Consider the following 20,175-nt stretch of genomic DNA (forward strand, 5'->3'; position numbering starts at 1 on the left):
ATATATCAGTAAATATATGATATCCCTTTTTCAAGCAGTTGCATATTGAAAGAAGTTTCTTTACAACATAGAAGGAAAGCCCAAATTGTTTTATTTCATCCCTGTTTCCCTGAGAACTTTTTCTCTTATAACACAGCCTGTTCAAACAATAATTGAAGATGGCATCAGATGGAACCCACAACTTTATCCCCCAACAATGGTGGTGCTTGTTGCGAACATTTGCATTAATTATGTTTGGCCTTTGGTTCCAATTAATGATTCATCAACAGAAAGTTTTTAGTGGCCTACATAGTAGCATAGAAACGTTTTCATTACAGTGGTCTATAATGGGTTGAAATTTTTGTGAAGGATCGTAGCCGATTTTATTAGCGTTAGAAGGAAGCAAGCTTGCTACTGTCTAAAATGTGGAAAAAATTTAATATAGCTTGAAACCTAATGCAGATGAACATTTTTCGAAACCATGGTGTAGACTGTGAATTGTTTACTGTCAAGTAAGGTGCTATTTTAGCTTCTTTTATCAAGCGACTGCCGTTCAATAAACTGCCGTTCAAGCGACTGCGATAAGAAATACTGTGTCTGTCAGCAATTGTTTGATTGGCATACCTGTATGTTTCATTGACAGAAATATTCACCAGAGCCAGCGTAAAAAACAAATTAAAAGACAGGCACTTACAGAAGGGCTGTGTTTGGGACCAAGTGTCTCATTGTATGAAAAGCTGTAGATAAAATTGGTTTCTACCTCATTAATAGACCTCCAAATTACATTGGCATCATCATCTGATTGCAAAGAGCTGTCACTAAGTATTTGCCTACTATTTGTCCATAGTGGGCGTAGGCAATCTCAGTGTAGTTCTAGTTGGCAGGCCAGGTTGACCTAACATATCATCTAGGCCTATACAGCAATTACAGTTCATGAACAAAGGCCTACCTTGCGTATCCTCTTCTGGTGTGTATGTTGGATCATCATTAGAGTCATCATCAAATAAATTGGACACAGAATAATCAAAATGATTATCACTATCGTCATTACCAGTGTCAGATAAATCACTAAGCAATTGCCTGTCAGTTTTACTTAACATTAATTTATCACCATCCATATTCAAAATCAAAGATTATTTCATAAATACTGAGAACACAAACACAGTTAACTTATAAAAATAAACCATCAACAAAAACTAACTTACGAATCATAATCTTAAGAACATGTTGAAAACAACAAAGAACGTAAACAGAATGAATCGCACACTAGATTGATGCATCAACACTGCTCTGTCAGTCGGTGTTGTAACTCTTTTATTGTTTTGTTGTCATTATTTTATTTTTATGTAAAATACTGTATTCCAAATGTATTTTGTTTCAAATAAAACATAGTTTTAAAAGATGTGATCACTTTTAAATTAGTACAAACTGGTTTTTATTTATGAAAATATATGGCGATGACAGATTGTAGCCTAGCACTTTTAAAATAGAGAAGTGGTAAAGACTGATCATCGCCGTGGCATTTTTCGCATATATTTCTGGTGACGATAAATTGTCGCCGTGGCACTGAAAGGGCTAAAATACCAGTAGCAGGAAGTGTTAAATACGTTACAGAAAGTGTGTAATACGTTCGCATGAATACAAGATTTAGTTCCAATAATAGCCATAAAAGTTAGATTTAAAGGTATATTTCTTTACAGTTTGTAATTTAAACATATTTTAAACTCCCATTTATTTATATCATTTATTTTATTCATTTATAAAGTATTCTAATGCTCCAACATTCTCCACATAATATTGATTAACTCGGTGAAATTTATTTATTATTAAAAAAAAATCAGTTTTTATCTTTGAAGCCAGAATAATAATCATTATGAAGATATTATTGAGAATTACAATAAAAATATGACTGACACCTTCCTGCTCTAAAAATATATCTGTAACCAAATCAAAAAAGTATTTTAAGATTGAAAGATAGACATGTTAGTCTTAACAGCAAAATGTTGATAGATATTTAAAAAAAATTACTTTACAGTTATGGAACTGTCAGAAAATTCCACGTAAGGTATTTAGTAATAGTTAATTTTCAGCTGAACTTAAATGAAATTTAAAAAAATCCACAGGGTCCTTCTTAAAATTATAGATAAAAAATGTTTGCTTCTAATTTTTAGTTTAATGAAGGCAGCAGCTATTGTATTCCTTGCTTTAGACAGGCTTAATATATGTTATATTAAAGTTTTATTTATTTTATTTAGTTTAAAATAACACTGCTATCAGTTTCAGCCTGTGTTTTGAATCCCCATTTTCTAGAAGCTTGCAGCAAACCAAAACATAACAGTATGATGATTCTGATTTTATTTAATTTAGTACAATTCATCTGAGAAAAAAACACTTCTCTTTACTTTTAATATAAAAATGAAGTAAAAATAACTTGTAATAAAGTAGAAAATTGTGATAAAATTATATACTTATCTTAAAAATAAACATTTTAAGAAAGTATGTTACCTCCTTGTTAAAATGTCATTAAGTAAAACAGAAAAAATTATTTGTTGCCCCATGAATTTCTTCAGTACTCAATAAGCTGCTGTCTGTTGGACTACTGTCATAGTTTCCAAATTTATCACTATATCTGCAATAATATTGTTTTGTGTTTGTGGTTCGACAAGGATATTGAGAGACTATCAAATGTAAAAATTTCTTGCAAATATAGTTTATTATCCTAAAGACATATAAATAAAACAAATAATAATGACAATGCATACCAGAGTTCAGTCCAGTTTATTAAAAATGTTAAAATGACTGATAGAAACTAATATTGCATTAACAAGATAATAATAGAACAGTCTAAAGTTCATACAATTCACTTTCTGCAAATATTATTACTTTTACTGTTTACAGTAGAACTGCCCTACACTTTATGAATAAATATTATACTGTCACTTTCACTATTGTTTACCAACAACTAACTGGACAACTTCTTGTATTCACCCACTGTCCACACTGGAATACTCGTGATATATTCTTCACTCGTTGTTACCACATGCTTACTGATATCGCTGTCACCACAACTGTGTTGAACAGCGTAAAACTACTCTGTTATCGCCTGTTATCATGATGGCGCCAAACTCGGCCTTACCAAACTACTGACTGTTACTGCTTATTACTACAACTACACTAAACTACTGTCTCTCTCTCCCTCTTCACTGGTCTCTGGCAGTATTTATATTCCCTGCCTGCAGAATCAGTTCCCAACTCGTCTCTTTAATTATTAAAGCATAATAATTCTCACTTTCTGTGCCCTTAACGTTTTTCTATAAATGCTTATTCCAGTCCAGTAATTCTTCTGGTCGAACAGGAGCTTATGGAGGTGCTATTCTCTATATTACAAAGAACAGATTGTTAAACGGACCTATTATTGTGAGAACTGAATCCCTTTTAGTTCCATCTAGAGTCTTCTTTTCATTATTATTTTTTCTTTCTTTCTTCTGTATTGGAAGAAATCCATTATACTGGGCCTGTTACATTGCCCTTTCCTTAAAGTTGTTTGTCCCAAACAGCCTCCTGATAAGGTGCCAGACAATCCTATGTTGTTGATTCTGTTCAATACTGCGTAAGGTCCCTCCCAATTGGTCTAAAGTTTCGGATGTCTTCCAATTGTCTTCCTGAATCGATCTTCTTCTCAAAACCAGACAAATTTTCCTTGAGGTTGTATCTTGCATTTGCTAATTGTGTTTCGAACTCCCACTCGTTGCACCTTGTAGTAGAGACTACAGTCATTGTTACAGGATCATCTGGAAAGAACGTCCGCATTTGAATGCTTCTTCCCTGGCCAATGCTCTGTCTTGAAGTCATCTTCTTGACAATGTTCTATACAGCAAGCTGTTATTTTTTTCAGTAGAACAGCCACATAAAACCTTTTGTATATTACACAAAAGTACAGAAAAGCAAGTACACATAATTCAATTTTACAGTTACACAAATAACAATTCAAAATATATATACTTCAGAATACAACTTTAATAATAATTATAGATTCAATAAAAATAAACTTAATAATCAACAGATTTAATTACAATAATTATTGGGTAATAATAATAAGAATTTTTAATTCCAAAAATTATAATTTTAGTAATAAAAATAACAATGATGACAGTGATTACAATGACAATGACAAATAATACTATGATGACAATGGAAAAACAGAAGTTGGTCTTCATTATTTAGCAGTAATAATAAATTAAAGTAACAATGATAACCATAATTACAATGACAATGATGAATAATACAATGAAAAAAAAATACAAAATGACAGTGACAATACTAAAAAGTAACAGATAATTAGTAAACATAAAACCGGTTTTTAATTATAAAAATAATAAATAGAGAATAGTTTTAAATTACAAAGCATTATTATGGACAAGCAGCAGAGGGTTATAGTCAGTTTTGTAGCATTCCAGTTTTATAGCACCAGTTGTGTGTTTCAAATATTCTTTATCGTACAACAAAATAACCTTCTTAGTTCATAAACAAAATTCTTCCTTGGTTGGAAAAAATCTATTCTATTGTAGTTGTTTAGCACAGTAAAAGTGCTTCTCTCTGTCGGTGAAATAAATTTTGTACTGTAAACAAGAGAACAAAAGTTTCTAATATTGCTAAGTTGTTTGCCAAGATGGTGAAGATTAAATTTGTAAGAAAGCCGAGACAGAAAGTTGTTCTGGATGGATTCAATGTTTTTCAAAATATACTCTCTCTGAAAATTTCAGGTTGAGGTGGAATATTCAAGTTGGTTTGGAACAAGTGACTTGAAGAGTAAGACACAAGTGTGAGGATCAACAAAAGGTCCCACAATCCATTTCAACAGACGAAGGTTTTGCTTCACTCTGCTCACAATCCTGTCTGCATGTTTAGAAAGGTGCACCTTAGAGTCGAGAAGTATGGCTAGATCGGTGACAGAGTTTACAATTGTAATCGGAAGAGAATTTATTGTGTATCTAAAGCAAGCAATATTAGTCTTACGGGAGAACAGAAATGTTTTATCTTTGAAAACTTTAGCAGCATGTGATTTGTTATTGCTCAAAGATAGTCAGATTTAATGTTATGTTGCAACAGAAGTTGATCATTTCTGCTTTTAATGCGGTGAAAAATTTTAAGGTCGTTGGCATATATGCTCAGACCAACGAAGACAAATTTAGCAATGTCATTGACAGAAAGTAAAAACAGTAAACGGCCAAGATTGAAATCCTGTGAAACTCCAAAAGTTGTGGAGAATTCTCTATGGGAAGTATATCCAGCACACCTAACAGCAAAAGTTCTGTTACTTAAATATGAAGAGACCCACTTGACAAGACGCTCACTAAAGCCAAATCCAGCCAACTTCTGTAGAAACAGGTAATGCAGCATTTTATCACATGTTTTTTGAAAATCAAAATAGATGGCATCCACCTGGCCTTGAGATTCAACATCAGGACCAATTTGATCTACGAAACAATTAAGGTTTGAGATAGTGGAACAGGACTGCATGATAAGCAATGTTGAAAAGCGGAGATCTTATGTTGGATATTATGAATTATATGAGTTAGTAGGATTGATTCAAAAATTTTAGAAAAAGAGGATAGGATGAAATATGGCGGAAATTAGAAATGCAGGAGACACCAGGCTTGGGAATAGGAGTAATAATCGCCTTCTTCCATAAACTGGGGAAGGTACCTGATTTCAAGCTCCAGTTACATAATGAGGCCAGAATAGGTGTGATCATGCTGCTGATGCCTTTAATAATGAATGGTTGTATGCCATCAGGTCCAGTGGCTGCCTTGTGGTTTACTTCGTTGATGGTAGTCAATACAGAATTTACACTGACATAGTATACATCAAGCTTAGCACAATTCATCAGATATTTGGATGTTGACTAGGCATCAGGTTGTACATCCTCTGGTAAAGTCTGAAACACAGATTGAAAGTGCTCACCAAAACGGGTACATAGCTCTTTAGGATCAGTGACTGGTACATTGATAATCAGAAGTGCAACAATGCTATCTGCATTAAATTGCTATATTGTGACATATTTCCAAAACCTTGAAGGCTTAAACGTTAGATAGCCTTTGATGAACATTGCATGGTAAAGCTTATCCCTATAAAGCATCAATTTAACATTCTTCCGTCGCTCTGAAAATTTGTGGCAGTCAGAAGCAAGTCTTGTTTATTAAATCATCGATGTGCTAATTTTTTCTTCTTAACCAATTCTATAAACTCGATTGAAAACCACAACGGAACTTAGAGGTTCGATGGTAATTGACAGGAACGTTCTTGGCGATAGCCTCACTGATCACATACTGGAACTTATCACAGCCTTGTCAAGGTTAGGGCACAGAAGAGCAGTGGCCAATCGGCATTGGTCAGGTCTGAAAAGAGAAATTTAAAGTCTCCCTCTCTAAAATTATATGTGGAATGATTCGTAACATGGTCATGAATAAACAAAAAATCATATGTGGTTATCAAGAACAGAGGATGCCATTTATCTAGGTCCACAACACTGTCCGAAGAAAGAATTGAAACAGTTACATTCACCAGAACAAGATCTAGGTTCATTCCATGTACAGACGTTTGGTTATAAAAGTCCAGATTAAAAAAATCAACAAGATTGAAAATGTGCTTAGATCGACATTTAGAATAAAAATTGCAATCGGAAAGAAAAATGTGATCATACCAGACCACGCCAAAAGCATTGAAGTCACCAGTTATTATTATGTTGTATTTCAAGGAATCTATTTGTAGAATTAATTAAAATATTGCTTCTAAACAGATAGTGCACAGATTGTGGAAAATAATGAACACCAAGTATTAGGCTTTTAGATGCAGTTTTTGGTACGTCGATCCTGACCGACTCAGCAGTTGTCTCCAGATCCTTGCATCAAATACATTTGATATTATCTTTGACAGTGATTAAAGAACCTCCACCATAGTCAGCATCAGAAGAAGTCTCTCTCTGAACGAAATACATTATATGACTTTGGGAAGAAGTCTACATTTCTGTGGACATCAGACAGTCAAGTTTCAGTCAGTGCAATAAAATCGTAATCAGTCAGTAAAACCTGCGTAAACCTCGGCAGACTTAGCGTGAAGGCCACGAACATTTTGATGTAGTATTGAGACCTTAGCCATTAGTACCAATATTACCATCCTTCACCGGTGAATTCGTTGTCAGTTTTCAAGATCCCAAAAAAGGGGTAAATTAAAATACCTTCTGGCCAAATATCAGTATTCTTTATTTTGTTAAACTCCCGGCTGTACACCTCAATGTGGAAAGAATTGTTGGAATAATACTGAGTTCTCAATTTGCTGCATCTAATGTATTTTTGGTTCAGACCGCTGCGTAGTTTCTCCACATCACACTACTTGTGAATCTAGTCACAAATAGTGTTTTTTCTTTCGTGAATGTGAGGAGACCAAATTAGTTTTGGTTTTCAAACTATCAGAATTGATTAAATTTTTGTTACATTTTTCAGAGATTCTAATTGAAAAAATGCAAACTTGGAATGACCACCACTACTGGCAAAAAAGATTTTGCCATTCTTTCCGACAGTCATTCAAGGCAGATTAACTGTTTCATCATGTCAGTTTTGTCGTGATTTTTCAAGGATTCAATATTAGTAAATTCGTTATTAATATTGGTAATAAGCAGTGAAACCTTGACTCCAGAACTCGAAGAATAACTGCCTATGTCCAAAATACAGCCCATGCGTGCACTGCCAGAAAGATTGCCACTAGGCGTCATCTTATTAATTGACAATTTCTCTTACATCCCTTGTGCATTCTGACTCACTCAGTAGATGCGGTAGCAAACTCTGATATGTGTGAAGCGGATGTCAGGGGAACATTTTCATAAAATGATCTAATCATAGTCTTAAGCTCTTGATTTTCAGATCTAAGTAGCTTAACTTCATCATAAACAGAGGAAATTTCTTTCTTGAAAATGTTTAAAATTTCAGTAAGTCCATCCTGAAGGATGACTGGAGAACACGTGATATAGAGTCATAATATTACTGGGATCCTGCTTCATTACTACCAGATAAATCTGTAACTGATTAAATAAAAGACTTCTGCTAACACTTGATCATTTCTTTTCCTAACTACCCAGCTTGTTCTTGTTATTTTCCTCCAAATGCACATTCCCATTGCTTCTAGTCTTCTTTCTGCTTTCCAAGCATCCACGTTTCACAACCATACGTTAAAACACACCAGACAAGTTTTAGAGAACTGTTTCCTTATTTTTATACTCATATGATTACCAGTCAGTATATTATTTTTATCCTGGAAAGCTCGTTTTGCCAGCGCTATTCTTCTTTTTACTTTGTGGCATATTTATTATCGCTAGTGACAGTTCTTCCCAAATAACAAAAACTGTCAACCTTCTCTTCAACAGTACCATCTAATTTAATATCAACCTTTGTACCTTCCTTTGTTTTTTCTACAGTCATAATTTTTGTCTTAATTTTCAGTTTAAGTTTTGTTAGTACTTTAGATAGTGTTTCTAACATAATCTCCATTGCTCTTACTGATTCCGCCAGTAACACAATATCGTCTGCAAAGTGGATACAATGTATGGATTTTCCATTAATTCTGATTCCTTTTGTTTTTTTTTAATTTCTATAATAGTTTTTTCAATAAACAAACAGAAATGGTAGCAGTGGGCAACCTTGCTGACTCCCCTCCCCTTCTTATTTTGGCCTCTTTCTTTAAGCTGTTGATTTCAATTTCTATTTTCTGCATTTTATACAGGTTCAGAATTAATCTTCCATTCCTCCAGTCGAGCTTTATTTCCCTCATTGTTTAAAATAGCAATTACCAATCCACCTTGTCAAAGGCTTTTTCTAAGTCTACAAAAGTCAAAAAGGTTTTCTTATTAACCCTAATTCTTCTCTCTGATAACACTCTCAGCGCTAGTATCACCTCTCTAGTTCCCTCCCAGATCTGAAACTGAACTGGTCTTCTCCCAAATTTGCTTCAATTTTCTCTTTTATTCGGCTTTTAAAAATGCATTATCTTTGAAGTATGGGATAACAAAGAGATTGTTCTGTAATTGGTGCAATCCATTGCATTTCCCTTCTTAGGAATTATTACAGTTTTGCAATTTTTAAAATCTAGCGGCGGTAATGTTCCCTCTTTATAGCAACGTTTGATAAGCCTATGCAAACACTCCTTTGTTGACTTTCCTAACCCTTTTAAGATTTCTGCCAGAATGTTATCTGTGCCTGTTGCTTTGCTATTACTCAGGTTATTCAAGGTGTTGAAGTTTCCTTAGATACAGGTGGTCCCATTATGTCTTTATCCACCCTATTTTCATCTTCCAGATATTCCTTACTGTTAACAGTATCCTTTCCTTCATATAGCTCCTCAATATATTTTTTCCATCTGTCACTTACATCATCTAAATCAAAGAGAAGATCCCCTTTTTTTTCCTTACCATATTTGTTTTCGTTCTTGATTTTATTATCATTGACTTAATACTCGATTAAGCCCTGTCAGGTTTTCCTCTTTCTAGGTCATTCTGAATCTCCTTGTTTCTGTCTTTCATCCACCTTTCTTTTTCCAGTCTGAATTTTTGAGTAATCATGTTCTTTATCCTTTTATACTTCTCCAGGTCTTTTTCTCTTAACTTGTTTTGCTCTTCAATGAGGTCCAGTATTTCCTTGGTTCTAACATGTTTAGCCCTATTATTTCCTTAGCCATTACGGTTATAGTTTATTTCTTTCCTTCCCAACCTTCTTTTCTGCTGATCAACTCAACTGTCATTATTTTCAGCTCCTTAACTATTTCCTCTTCCTTGATTATTCCTATGCACCATTTATGTTGGCTAGCTCTTCTGTATTTCCAAAATCTAGTATCACACTTTGCTATCACAAGGGACATGATCCCTATCTATGTCATATCCAGGACACAAATGACTAGACTTTATTTGGTTTTTGTACTTATCCTTAACCAGAATATAGTCTATCTGGTATCCTGCCATCTCTCTCTCTTTTTTTTAACCTCCGGATCCACCGTTAGGCTTTCTTAAGAGTATGAAGCTGAATGATTTGTAGCGTGTGTGAAAATGCCATGCCTGACTGGGATTTGAACCTGGGACCTCCAGATGAAAGGCCGAGACGCTACCACTTGCGCCACAGAGGCTGGCCTCCTGCCATCTCTTGGCATTGTCCAAGTACACCTTCTTCTTTTGAGTATTTCAAAGCATATAGTGAGTGACATTCATTCCATACTGTCCACAGAAATCTAGCAGTCTTTCACCTCTGGCATTTATCTTTCCTAATCCAAATTTGCCCATCAATTTTCATTTAGTGCTTTCACCAACAGACGCGTTGAAATCATTAGATTTCAACGAGATTAATAATTAAATTATACTTGTCTTTAACGAACTTCATTAAATCACTATCTGTTCACATATTTCCTCCACTTTTTTGTCCGTACTATTAGTTGTAGGTAAGTAGACTACGATAACATACAAATTAACAGGTTGGGCTTTAATTGTAACCATGATTACTCTGTCAATATGATGATATGTGTTCAAAACGTTCTTCCATTTCCCTCTTAAAACTACTGTAACTCCATTTCTTCCTGACCTGGCACTGCCATTGTGAATAACTCTGAAATCTTCAGACTGAAAATCTCTCTTTCCTGCCCATCTAGTTTCGCAGATGCCTAAGATGTCCATTTCTGGTTTCTTCATCACCATCTTAACTTCCCAGCTTTTAAAAGAGTTCTTACATGTTCCTATTCTAAAAAGTTTCTTCCGACGTCTACTCTTTGCAGCTTTATCCAAGACATTCTCCCCCGTAGATCTGAATCGGGAAATTGAAGCTCCGGAAAATTTTGAATTGGACACAGCCATATTACTCCTTGGGAATCCTATACGGGATAATTAATGTGTGGTTTCCGGTTGCCTTCTGCATCCCCCTGCCATTGACCGTGTTATTGGTTCCTCTGCCTTCAGGGACAATTTCTCATCCCTGGGACAATGCCTTATCCTTACCCGCTCATCTGCCGTTGTCAGACTGTTGGCACTTGGTAAGTGGGGACTCCTCACACCAGGAGTCGTTCGATTGTCATAGCCTTGTTAGTATAGATAGGATGCAACAGAGTGTCTGCTTCTTGTGAAGGTGAGGTTGACTTTACCAAAGGTAACAGTAGTATTAAATTTTGTTACAAATAGGGCTTTTTTCTTCCAAGTGTGAGAAGAGACCAAATTAGTTTTGGTTTTGAGACTACCAGACTTGATTGAATTCTTATTATTTTTCTTAGAGATTCCAATAGAAGAATCAACAAACTTGGAATGATCAGTACTATTGGCAGAAAAAATTTTTCTCTTTGCAGTTACAAAGTTCTAGTGTAGCTTAAACATTTAGGAATCTTTAAATATTAATTTTATGATATTTATGCTAATTTAAAGTAATGTAATCAAGCCTGTTCTTAATTAAATGATCAAGCAGAAAGAAATAAGGTAAATAATGTTCAATAAAGGAACCATAATTTGTTATTAAAAATTATGTATCCCTAATATTGTTTAATTACCAAGTGTGCAGCTTAACAAAATTAAACATTAACCCTTTAAATGCTAAACCTATGAAACATTCAAATTATTTTGTTTGGACCTTTTTATTTTTACACTTAAGCATCAAATGTAATATAAAAAATAAAAAAAAAAATTTTTTTCAAATTTGTGCAAAATACAGAGGTGGAACGACTCATAAGCCCCGTCAGGACATAAAGAGGAAGAAAACATTCACAATAACTGTGCAATAAGCAAATATACATTTTACATGTCAAGTTACTAGTGTAGTATACATTTAATAATAATAATTACAATAATAACTAATAACAAATCGGAATAAGGTTATAATTATGATAATTTCAACGTCTAAATATAAAATAAATCCAACACCTTTTTATAAAAATACAAAATTAAAACTAAATTTGCAATGAGTAATTCCAATTTAATAAAAGATTTTAATAATGTACATTAGTTAACATTAATTTCATGATATTGTATGAAACAATTTTTCTTGTCATTTATGCATAAATAAACCTTACACATAGAACATTTAGAAAAAGGTCTATATTCTGTCTTAAGTGTACTGCACATTTCACAACCCCTCTTTTCAGTGAAGAATGGCCAGTGAGCACCTAAATTACCTAACATCTTTGAAAACAGAATAATTCGATTTTCTCCTCTTAGTAACTTGGGTTGAAGGGCTAGCCCTATCTAAATCAAGTGATCTTCTTTGCCCCTTTTGAGATTTAAGATTTCTCTTAGCCATTAGACCAAGCGCAACAGAACGCCTCATTTCTAAAACTGGAATTTTATCAAACATTTCACAGTATATTACATATGTATTTACAAAGGCTATGTCAAGTAACCCAAACAAAATTCTGTGCCACCATTTTCGAGATTTTCTATCTATTCCATACAAAACACAGTATCGATCAGCTAAATCGACGCCACCCATAAATTGATTGTAATCTTTTTACAACTATAGGACATGGAACACACTTTCTAGAACCATCTTTTTGTTTACGTTTAACTTCTGTCTTTTCTGTGCCGTGAAAATTTGAAATAAAATTTATTATCATTCCATTTAAAAAATGAAATACCAACATTTGAAACCCTATAATCTTATTCCCTTCGTTTTAAATCTTTATCTTATGTCATATTTTCAGGTAACCATTTACGGTTTTGTTAAATCTTTGCACAAGCAAGTACCTGTTCAACTATCAGTTTTTCCATTAATGCAACAAAGCTAAAATAATTATCAAATACAATAACTCTATTTGTACCCCAAAACCTTTTTGAAAAACTGAGAACGAGTTGTTCTCAGTCTCTCAGAATTACAGTATAGGAGAGCGAGTTGCTCTCCTATACTGTAATTCTCAAATTCTTTCTGTAAAATTTCATTTTTTCCCTGATATACATAAAATTTAATATGTAGCCTTTCATATCTGCAATACACCAGAGTTTATACCCACTTTTAATGGGTTTCATTGGGTTGTATTGTTTAATTGATGTCTACCTTTAAATAATATCATAGACTCATCAACGCTTAGTTCATTTGTCCCATCATATGAGGAGAAAAATACATCATTAAATTCACTAATCATGGGCCTTAATTTGTACAATTTGTCTTTGCAATTTCCTGGCAGTAAGTGATTATCATTTACATGAACATAACTCAAAATTTCATCAAATCTGACACGAGTCATGGTCTCAGCAATATCAACTCGCAAATCCCTGCTTGTCGACCAGTAATGTTGTTTGGATGGTAACTTGTGGTAACCCATCAAAAAGTTAATCTCCGTAAAAGCAAGAAATTCATCTTCATGAAGTTTTAAATGTCTATTTTTCTGAGTTGCATACAAGTTTGATTGAAAAATAATGTTCTCCAAACAAGGCATTATCAGTTATACAAAAATGTCGGTAGGCGTCTTGCAATTAGCAAAAACTACATGCAGTCGATCTGTAAGAAATGGAAAAGATAAACATAAGTGTTTGCATTTTTACAAATTGATAACATATTTTGTAAAGTAACTGTAGTCTATTAGACCAATTATTCTTTGCTATCAATGCCATATTTCTTACCTTCTTTTTGTGGGAAATTTGGAATTTCCATATTTACTTCCTTCTTTATCCATTTTCTTTTGGGTTCTACTATAGAAGCCTTTATATTAGCTGTACTATTTGGGCTGCTCTCTGTACTACTACTGGCATTGTTAGATGTACTGGGCAATATTTAAGCAGCATAAGTGAAACAGTAGCAACTGAATTATTTTAAGCAGATTTGTTTCATTTCATGGTGGTTTCATTTGCCACTCTGTGTATATTTGCGTGTAAATTTATAACTAATAACATAACTGTACTAATATGTTAAGCGTGCTAATATCATAAATGGTATCTGTAAAGTGTACAAATACAGAAAATAATTTTTCTTACCGCATATGTAGTCTTTATCACCAAAGAAAAAATGAGGAAAATGCATGTAATCTATAACTCACAACAGCAGTGACTTGAGACAGGAATTGGTGGGAAGTAGACAAGTGCTTTAGGGAGTGTCTGGACCGGTTAGAGCTGCCATCTATGATCCTCTGAGTATACTGCGACAAGGTTCAGCTGATCAGAGTATGTTTACTAGTGGAAACTGCTCTGCTTCATATGTTACACATTCTTCCTGCACTTGTTTTTCTTCATCTTTTAAATTCTTTAAACGTAACCTTCTCTTTCTTTTTCAGTATGTGTTTGACTGTATTTCAGTGATTCTCCATTTTCTTCTCCTGTCCATTTTTTCTCCAAGAATACTGGATGAATGCCCTGAAGAAACCCCAGCTCTGTCCATCGCTGACAAAATTGATATATTTTCAAAATTGTACTCGCCAATACCTTCTGCTATAGCCGTCTCAACAATGTTATGAGAAGCACTACAGGTACATCTTTGCCATATGCAATTATTCAAACTTTCATTATCATTTTGGGTTAGCCCTCTAGAGCATCTTGAAAGCAGTTGGCTCTCTGTTACTCTTTTATGTATAGGGGCAATATGCTGAAAAACAAATTGATCGATGTTTTCATATTTTCTTTATGTTTCTCAGGAGTTTTATCATGTGCTTGCCCTCTATTATAAAAGTACTGAGATTCCTTTCCTGTTGGGTACTTATAATGTGTCATCAGTGTGATGACATCATCACACATGTGTGATGTATCATCAGTTGTTGTGCAATGTTTAAGTGTAATTAAAACTGACTGCTTCATTTCAGTTACACTTTTATTTGTGTTTTCCAAAATAGCATTTCCATAGTATTTAGTTAGATTTTTAATTGTGGTCTGTAAGGGCACCATACCGTTTTCTGTTATACCTTACAGATTTTGATTACTTTTTGGTAAACAAACTTGTGAGTGCACATAGCTAACAGTGCTACTGCCGCAGAGAAAAATATATAAACCAACAGGACAAAAAATTTCTTACAAAATAAAAAAAAATTCCTCTCTAGCTTATATGTATCTAAGTTACTGATATTTGTAAACATGGGAAATTTTTACAATGACGTGCCACAAAATTTAAAAATTTTTCATTTACTTAGAGGTAACTTGGAAAAAAAATAAATATATCAACATTTTCAGGAAATTTCAGAGAAAAAAGCACAGCAAAAAAAAAATCATTTTGATGAACTTTTTTTCCAGTATTTTTGACATATTTTTAGAAAATATGTCAAAAATACTGGAAAAAATTTTGATTGCTTGTTGAAAGTGTCAAAGATATTTCTCGAAGAGATTTCTTAACCAGTTTAGTGTGACAGCTAAATGGATCAGAGCAACTTGCAAAAAGCAAGGTGGGTAGTTATCATACACCAAATATCAAAATCAAAAATAGTAATGCAATAAAATGTTTGAAAATTTGTTGAATTACAATGGAATACCCCAATATCATTTACTTGTGATTATATATATATATTCACACACATGCACCAATTAGTATTGCTTTTTTTAAATATATCACCTAATTATTATAAAACTAAATTATTTTAGTAATTTCAAACAGCCTTTCAATAAAAAATACAAATAAAGAGCTATGCTAAATGATTATTGAAATAAATTTTTGACATATTTTATAAAAACTTATTTAAAAAAAAAATTTTCCCCCCTTATTTTCTAAAAAATTAGAAAAGCAAATGAATAAAAAAAAAAAAAAAATAGTAAATATTTTTAACTCATTTTTTATTTCCAAATATGTTTTATCTAATATATTGGTTTGCTTTTTCAGTCAGATGTATTTTTTTATTATTATTTCTGATAATTGTTGTGTTGATTTGTTGAATTATTAGTCTTCCTGATGTCTGTTAATTTATTTCAAATTTTCTGAAATATTTTCATTCAGAAAAATATGAACAGATGTATTCCCATATAGCATTTGAGAAAGCCCTTACCTAAAACTAGAAGTTATTTGAACTGCTATTATATATGTTTATTAAGTGTTTAATTAAATTATTAATGTGATTAAATATTAATAAAATATAAAAATAAAATTTGAACATATTGTGATGTGGACAATGGTTGTATTAGTAGTACATGTGTAAATCATTGAAAATAAAAAAAAACGAGCTAGTTGTTATTGTTTAACATACATTCATATTTTAATTCTGCATGAAGTAAATGTTAAATTAATTTATATATATTTATTATTTTTCTTTTGGGTGTATTATTGTACACTTTTATGATTATATGCTTCAACTTTGCTACTGTGTGAGATATACCCTTTGTTAAAAAAATTCATTATGTCTTCTGAGCTCTAGTTGATTCTTTAGTGACATGCAATTAAACATCAGAGTTGATTGATTTACCTAATTTCATTATACATTGCTGTATTGCATAATTGTTGTTGGAATACTAAGGGAAGATCTGTTTATGACATCATACCAGAAAAATAATATAAGGTGGATACAAAATCCTGTCAAAGGTCTGTTGCTAAAGTCCATGTAAGAATGACAGTTGATCAGGTTCTGTTAACCATGACAATTTTGTCTTGTATTAAAAAATGTTTTGCCATAGTGGCAGGTGAATCTTATCCCTGCAGAGAAATGATACAGTTAAATAAGCATCTGATTTTGTCCCCAACCCCCTCTCTTTTTAAGGGAAGGGGGCTAGGGATCATTCACCCTGGAATTTCAATTTGGAGAAAAAATAGACCTCTCATTATTAGTAAGCCTTTGTGGCATATGCCTTTTTTTGCCAGACTAATAAGTTCTTTGATGAGATTGCTTTATTCAACTATTATTAGTAAAGATGAGAAAGCTTTATTCTTCTAGGAAGGTAGATTCAATCGCCAACAAAATATATATAACCATAATGGTTTACATGAATTATACTAACTGAAATTAGTGATCATGTAGCTGAATGATGGTTCATGTACTTCCAACCTAGCAAGACAAAAACATTATTTTATTTTGTATAAAACTATTTTCTAGCTATGAGGTCAAATTTAATAATCCAGATGTTGATGTGAGGTTGCAAATGCAATGTTGACTATGGCTGCATCCACCCTGTAAATTGTTGCATTTAAAAGATAAGTTACTTTAGTTATTTTTATTTGAAAATAAAACATTTTGTAACTAGATTTGTATTAGCAACAGTTTGTAAGCAACGATTTTTGTATGTATGCTTCTAGATGATCAAAAAAGTGTTTGTGGAAGTAATTCCAAGCAATTGTCAAGCCATTGCGATGAGCAAATTTATTTATTGTTTTTCTGGAAATGCAAATTCTAGGTTAAATCACAGATGTTTGTATAGTGTAAGTAAGCCTGGTGTAGGAAATGAAAAAAAAATATTATAAACAATTATAATTTTTTCCCAACATTGTTTTATTTGTGCACTGTAACTTACCAATGTTAGGATCATATACATTTAAGAATAGCAAAATTAAATATAATCAGTACAGTAAACAGTAATATTTAAAATGTAAATGGGAAGGGTTAATTATTTTGGATTTTGTATTGTATAACCTATATATTTCTTACAGTCAACACATATATATAATTTTTTGAAAATTCAAGTAATTCATCAACATATTGACCACTTTGCTAATCAAATCCATTATTAACTGAAAATTAACCACCAAAACACAGTAAACAGATACTGATAATCTATTTTTGCGACATCCTACATCATCAGTTGGCATTTAATTCTATAATTATATCAAAATCAATTATTTTTAAAACATTCAAACTTAGAATTCCTAATCTATCACTTTTTTATAATCCTGAAACTTACTATAGATGAACATGCAACTCCCCTGCCCACATTGGAATGTATCTTATCTGTTTACAGTGTTTTGGTAGTTAGGTTTCAGTTAATATTGGATATATATTTATATATATAATATGGTTTGTAAAAATATTAAAGATATAATTACCTGGTAACTCGTAGTTATTGATGGTTATATTTTGACAGTGTGGATTTTTTGGGTTATGTTTTTCAATTACTATGTGAAAGTATAATTTTGTTCTTTAAAGTATATGACCCACATAGTAAATTGTAAAAATTTCTACAAAAAAAAAGAACAATAATACTTGTATTGTTAATGAGAAAGATAGATTAAAGCATCTATATTAGATAATTATAACTTATTTTACTTCCTATAGTGATAATTTTGTTGTAGAGATGTTTATTTTATATATATTTTTTATTTGATAGCTTCTATTTTGTTTTAATGTTGCTCCCATCATTGTTATCAAATTTCTTGTATTAAAATTTTATTTTTTATAATTAATTGTTAAATGTTTTTGTGCGTAATTTTTTTAATTTTTCATATTTTAATGTTTGTAATTAACCAGTTTTATTTAATTTAAGTTATATGTTTATTTTATTTGTGTATATTTTATAGATGTCTTCCTTTTTTCTTCCATTATAATGAAATTAATTTGTTGATTTCAAAATTATTTTTATTTGGTTTGTTGTGTTATTATATTATTAATTTGAAATAAATATGCCATATTATTAATCTGGTGTAATTTAAAATTAGTGTTTTGTAAACATTGAATGTCGTGTAAGTTATTTTTAAATGAAAACATATATATTTATCCATTTATTTTTTGTATATAATAAATTTACATTATAATTTATCTACTTATTGTTTTGTTTTATTTTTCAACTCATTTTTTTATTTTCAGTTTATCAAAAATGATATGCAGTTGCAGATCTCTAATGTAATGTTATTTATTTAAATGTTTAAGGTTGTGCTACAAAGAAGCTTTATTGTTACATTTAAAGATAAATGTAACAACATAGGTTTCTTATAATATAGAATGATCTTAATATAGAATGATTTCACTTAAAAGAATGATCAAAAGTGCCAATATCCATGGTGGAGTGGTAGCGTTTCAACCTTTCATCCGGAGGTCCCGGGTTCGAATCCCATACATAAGGCATGGCATTTTTCATATGCTACAAAATTTCATTTCCACATCCCATGCACAACCAACCTTCAAGCTTATGTGGTAGTATCAAGCAAAAAAAAAGTACTGGAAGAAAGGAATTATTCATAAAAATAAATTGTTAAGCATTAGTCTGCTTCTTTCAAACTGAAAAACGTTTTATAGAATGGTTATATTACACTATTAATGTTACTCAAAGATCACAATCTGTCATTACTTTAGATGTGTTGTGTAATTGACTAAATCTACTAAGCAATATCCACTAAAACACTTGATTAACTAAAATGGTTGTTTCTTCGGTTCAGACTTTGAAAAATGTTCTGATGTTTGATACCCAAGCAACACCATGATGAAATCTTAAAGAACAATTGGATTGAGTAGTAATAATAAAAACAAAATTATTACTTTTTCCATCTTGATTTCAAAAGAAAATTACACCAGGTTCAAGAATTCCTTTACATTAAATTATATTTGTACTTTTCTTCGATTAAATCCATGAAAAAAAAATTTAATTTAAAGAAATAAAAATAAAATATCTACCTATAGAATTGGAGCATTAGATTAAAAACATGAATATAGGTGAAAAAATTTCCTGTCGAACAGACCAGAAGGTAGAGGTCCCTGAGGATGCCTCAGTTAACATACTAAAATTCAAGAGCCTGTCTGCCATTCCATCATCTGTTAATAAACAAAATAAAATTAAAGAATCATGATTTTTTTTAAAAACTATTTTGGTTGCAGGTCGTAAATTATTGATTTTACAGAAAAAATCATTCTTGTCAAAATTGTAGAGCAAAAAATTCTACACAAAAAGGTCTATAGACACATTCCGATCAGATCAAAAATAAATGAGCCAACACAATAAACCATAGCGCTTGTATATGTATTCATGTTCATGCAGAGAGATATGAGGTAACCAGCGGCACTGTTTCAACACACACGCACGATAAACAAATACCTATAACTTATGATCGATAATATAAAAAACCATGTTATTGATAAATGATACCTAAAGGAATAACTCTTGGTAAATTTAAAAGAATTCACTACATTTAGGAATAACATTTAGTGTAGTATTTTCTGATTGATGTTTTTTCAAATTTGTTTATCAAAGGTCTGCAAATAAAAACCAATTTCCAAAAATCGAAAAACAACTATGCAAATATATTCTTAAGGTGATTATTTATGATTGTAATAAGTTTTGTAGGAAAATATGTTGTGATTTTTTAA

General features: G+C 31.9%; 1 protein-coding gene across 1 annotated transcript in view; it reads left to right on the plus strand.

The window, feature by feature from the left end:
• Positions 1 to 14,419, plus strand: part of mei-9 (DNA repair endonuclease XPF mei-9) — a 76,152-nt gene extending 61,733 nt beyond the window's left edge. Inside the window, exon 19 of the mRNA XM_075372787.1 lies at positions 14,254 to 14,419. Coding sequence (XP_075228902.1) covers positions 14,254 to 14,264 — 11 coding nt within the window. The 3' untranslated portion in view covers positions 14,265 to 14,419. The remainder of the gene's footprint in view (positions 1 to 14,253) is intronic.
• The last annotated feature ends 5,756 nt before the right edge of the window (positions 14,420 to 20,175 follow it).

This window comes from Lycorma delicatula, chromosome 8 (assembly GCF_047948215.1).
Source record: "Lycorma delicatula isolate Av1 chromosome 8, ASM4794821v1, whole genome shotgun sequence".
Taxonomy (NCBI): domain Eukaryota; kingdom Metazoa; phylum Arthropoda; class Insecta; order Hemiptera; family Fulgoridae; genus Lycorma; species Lycorma delicatula.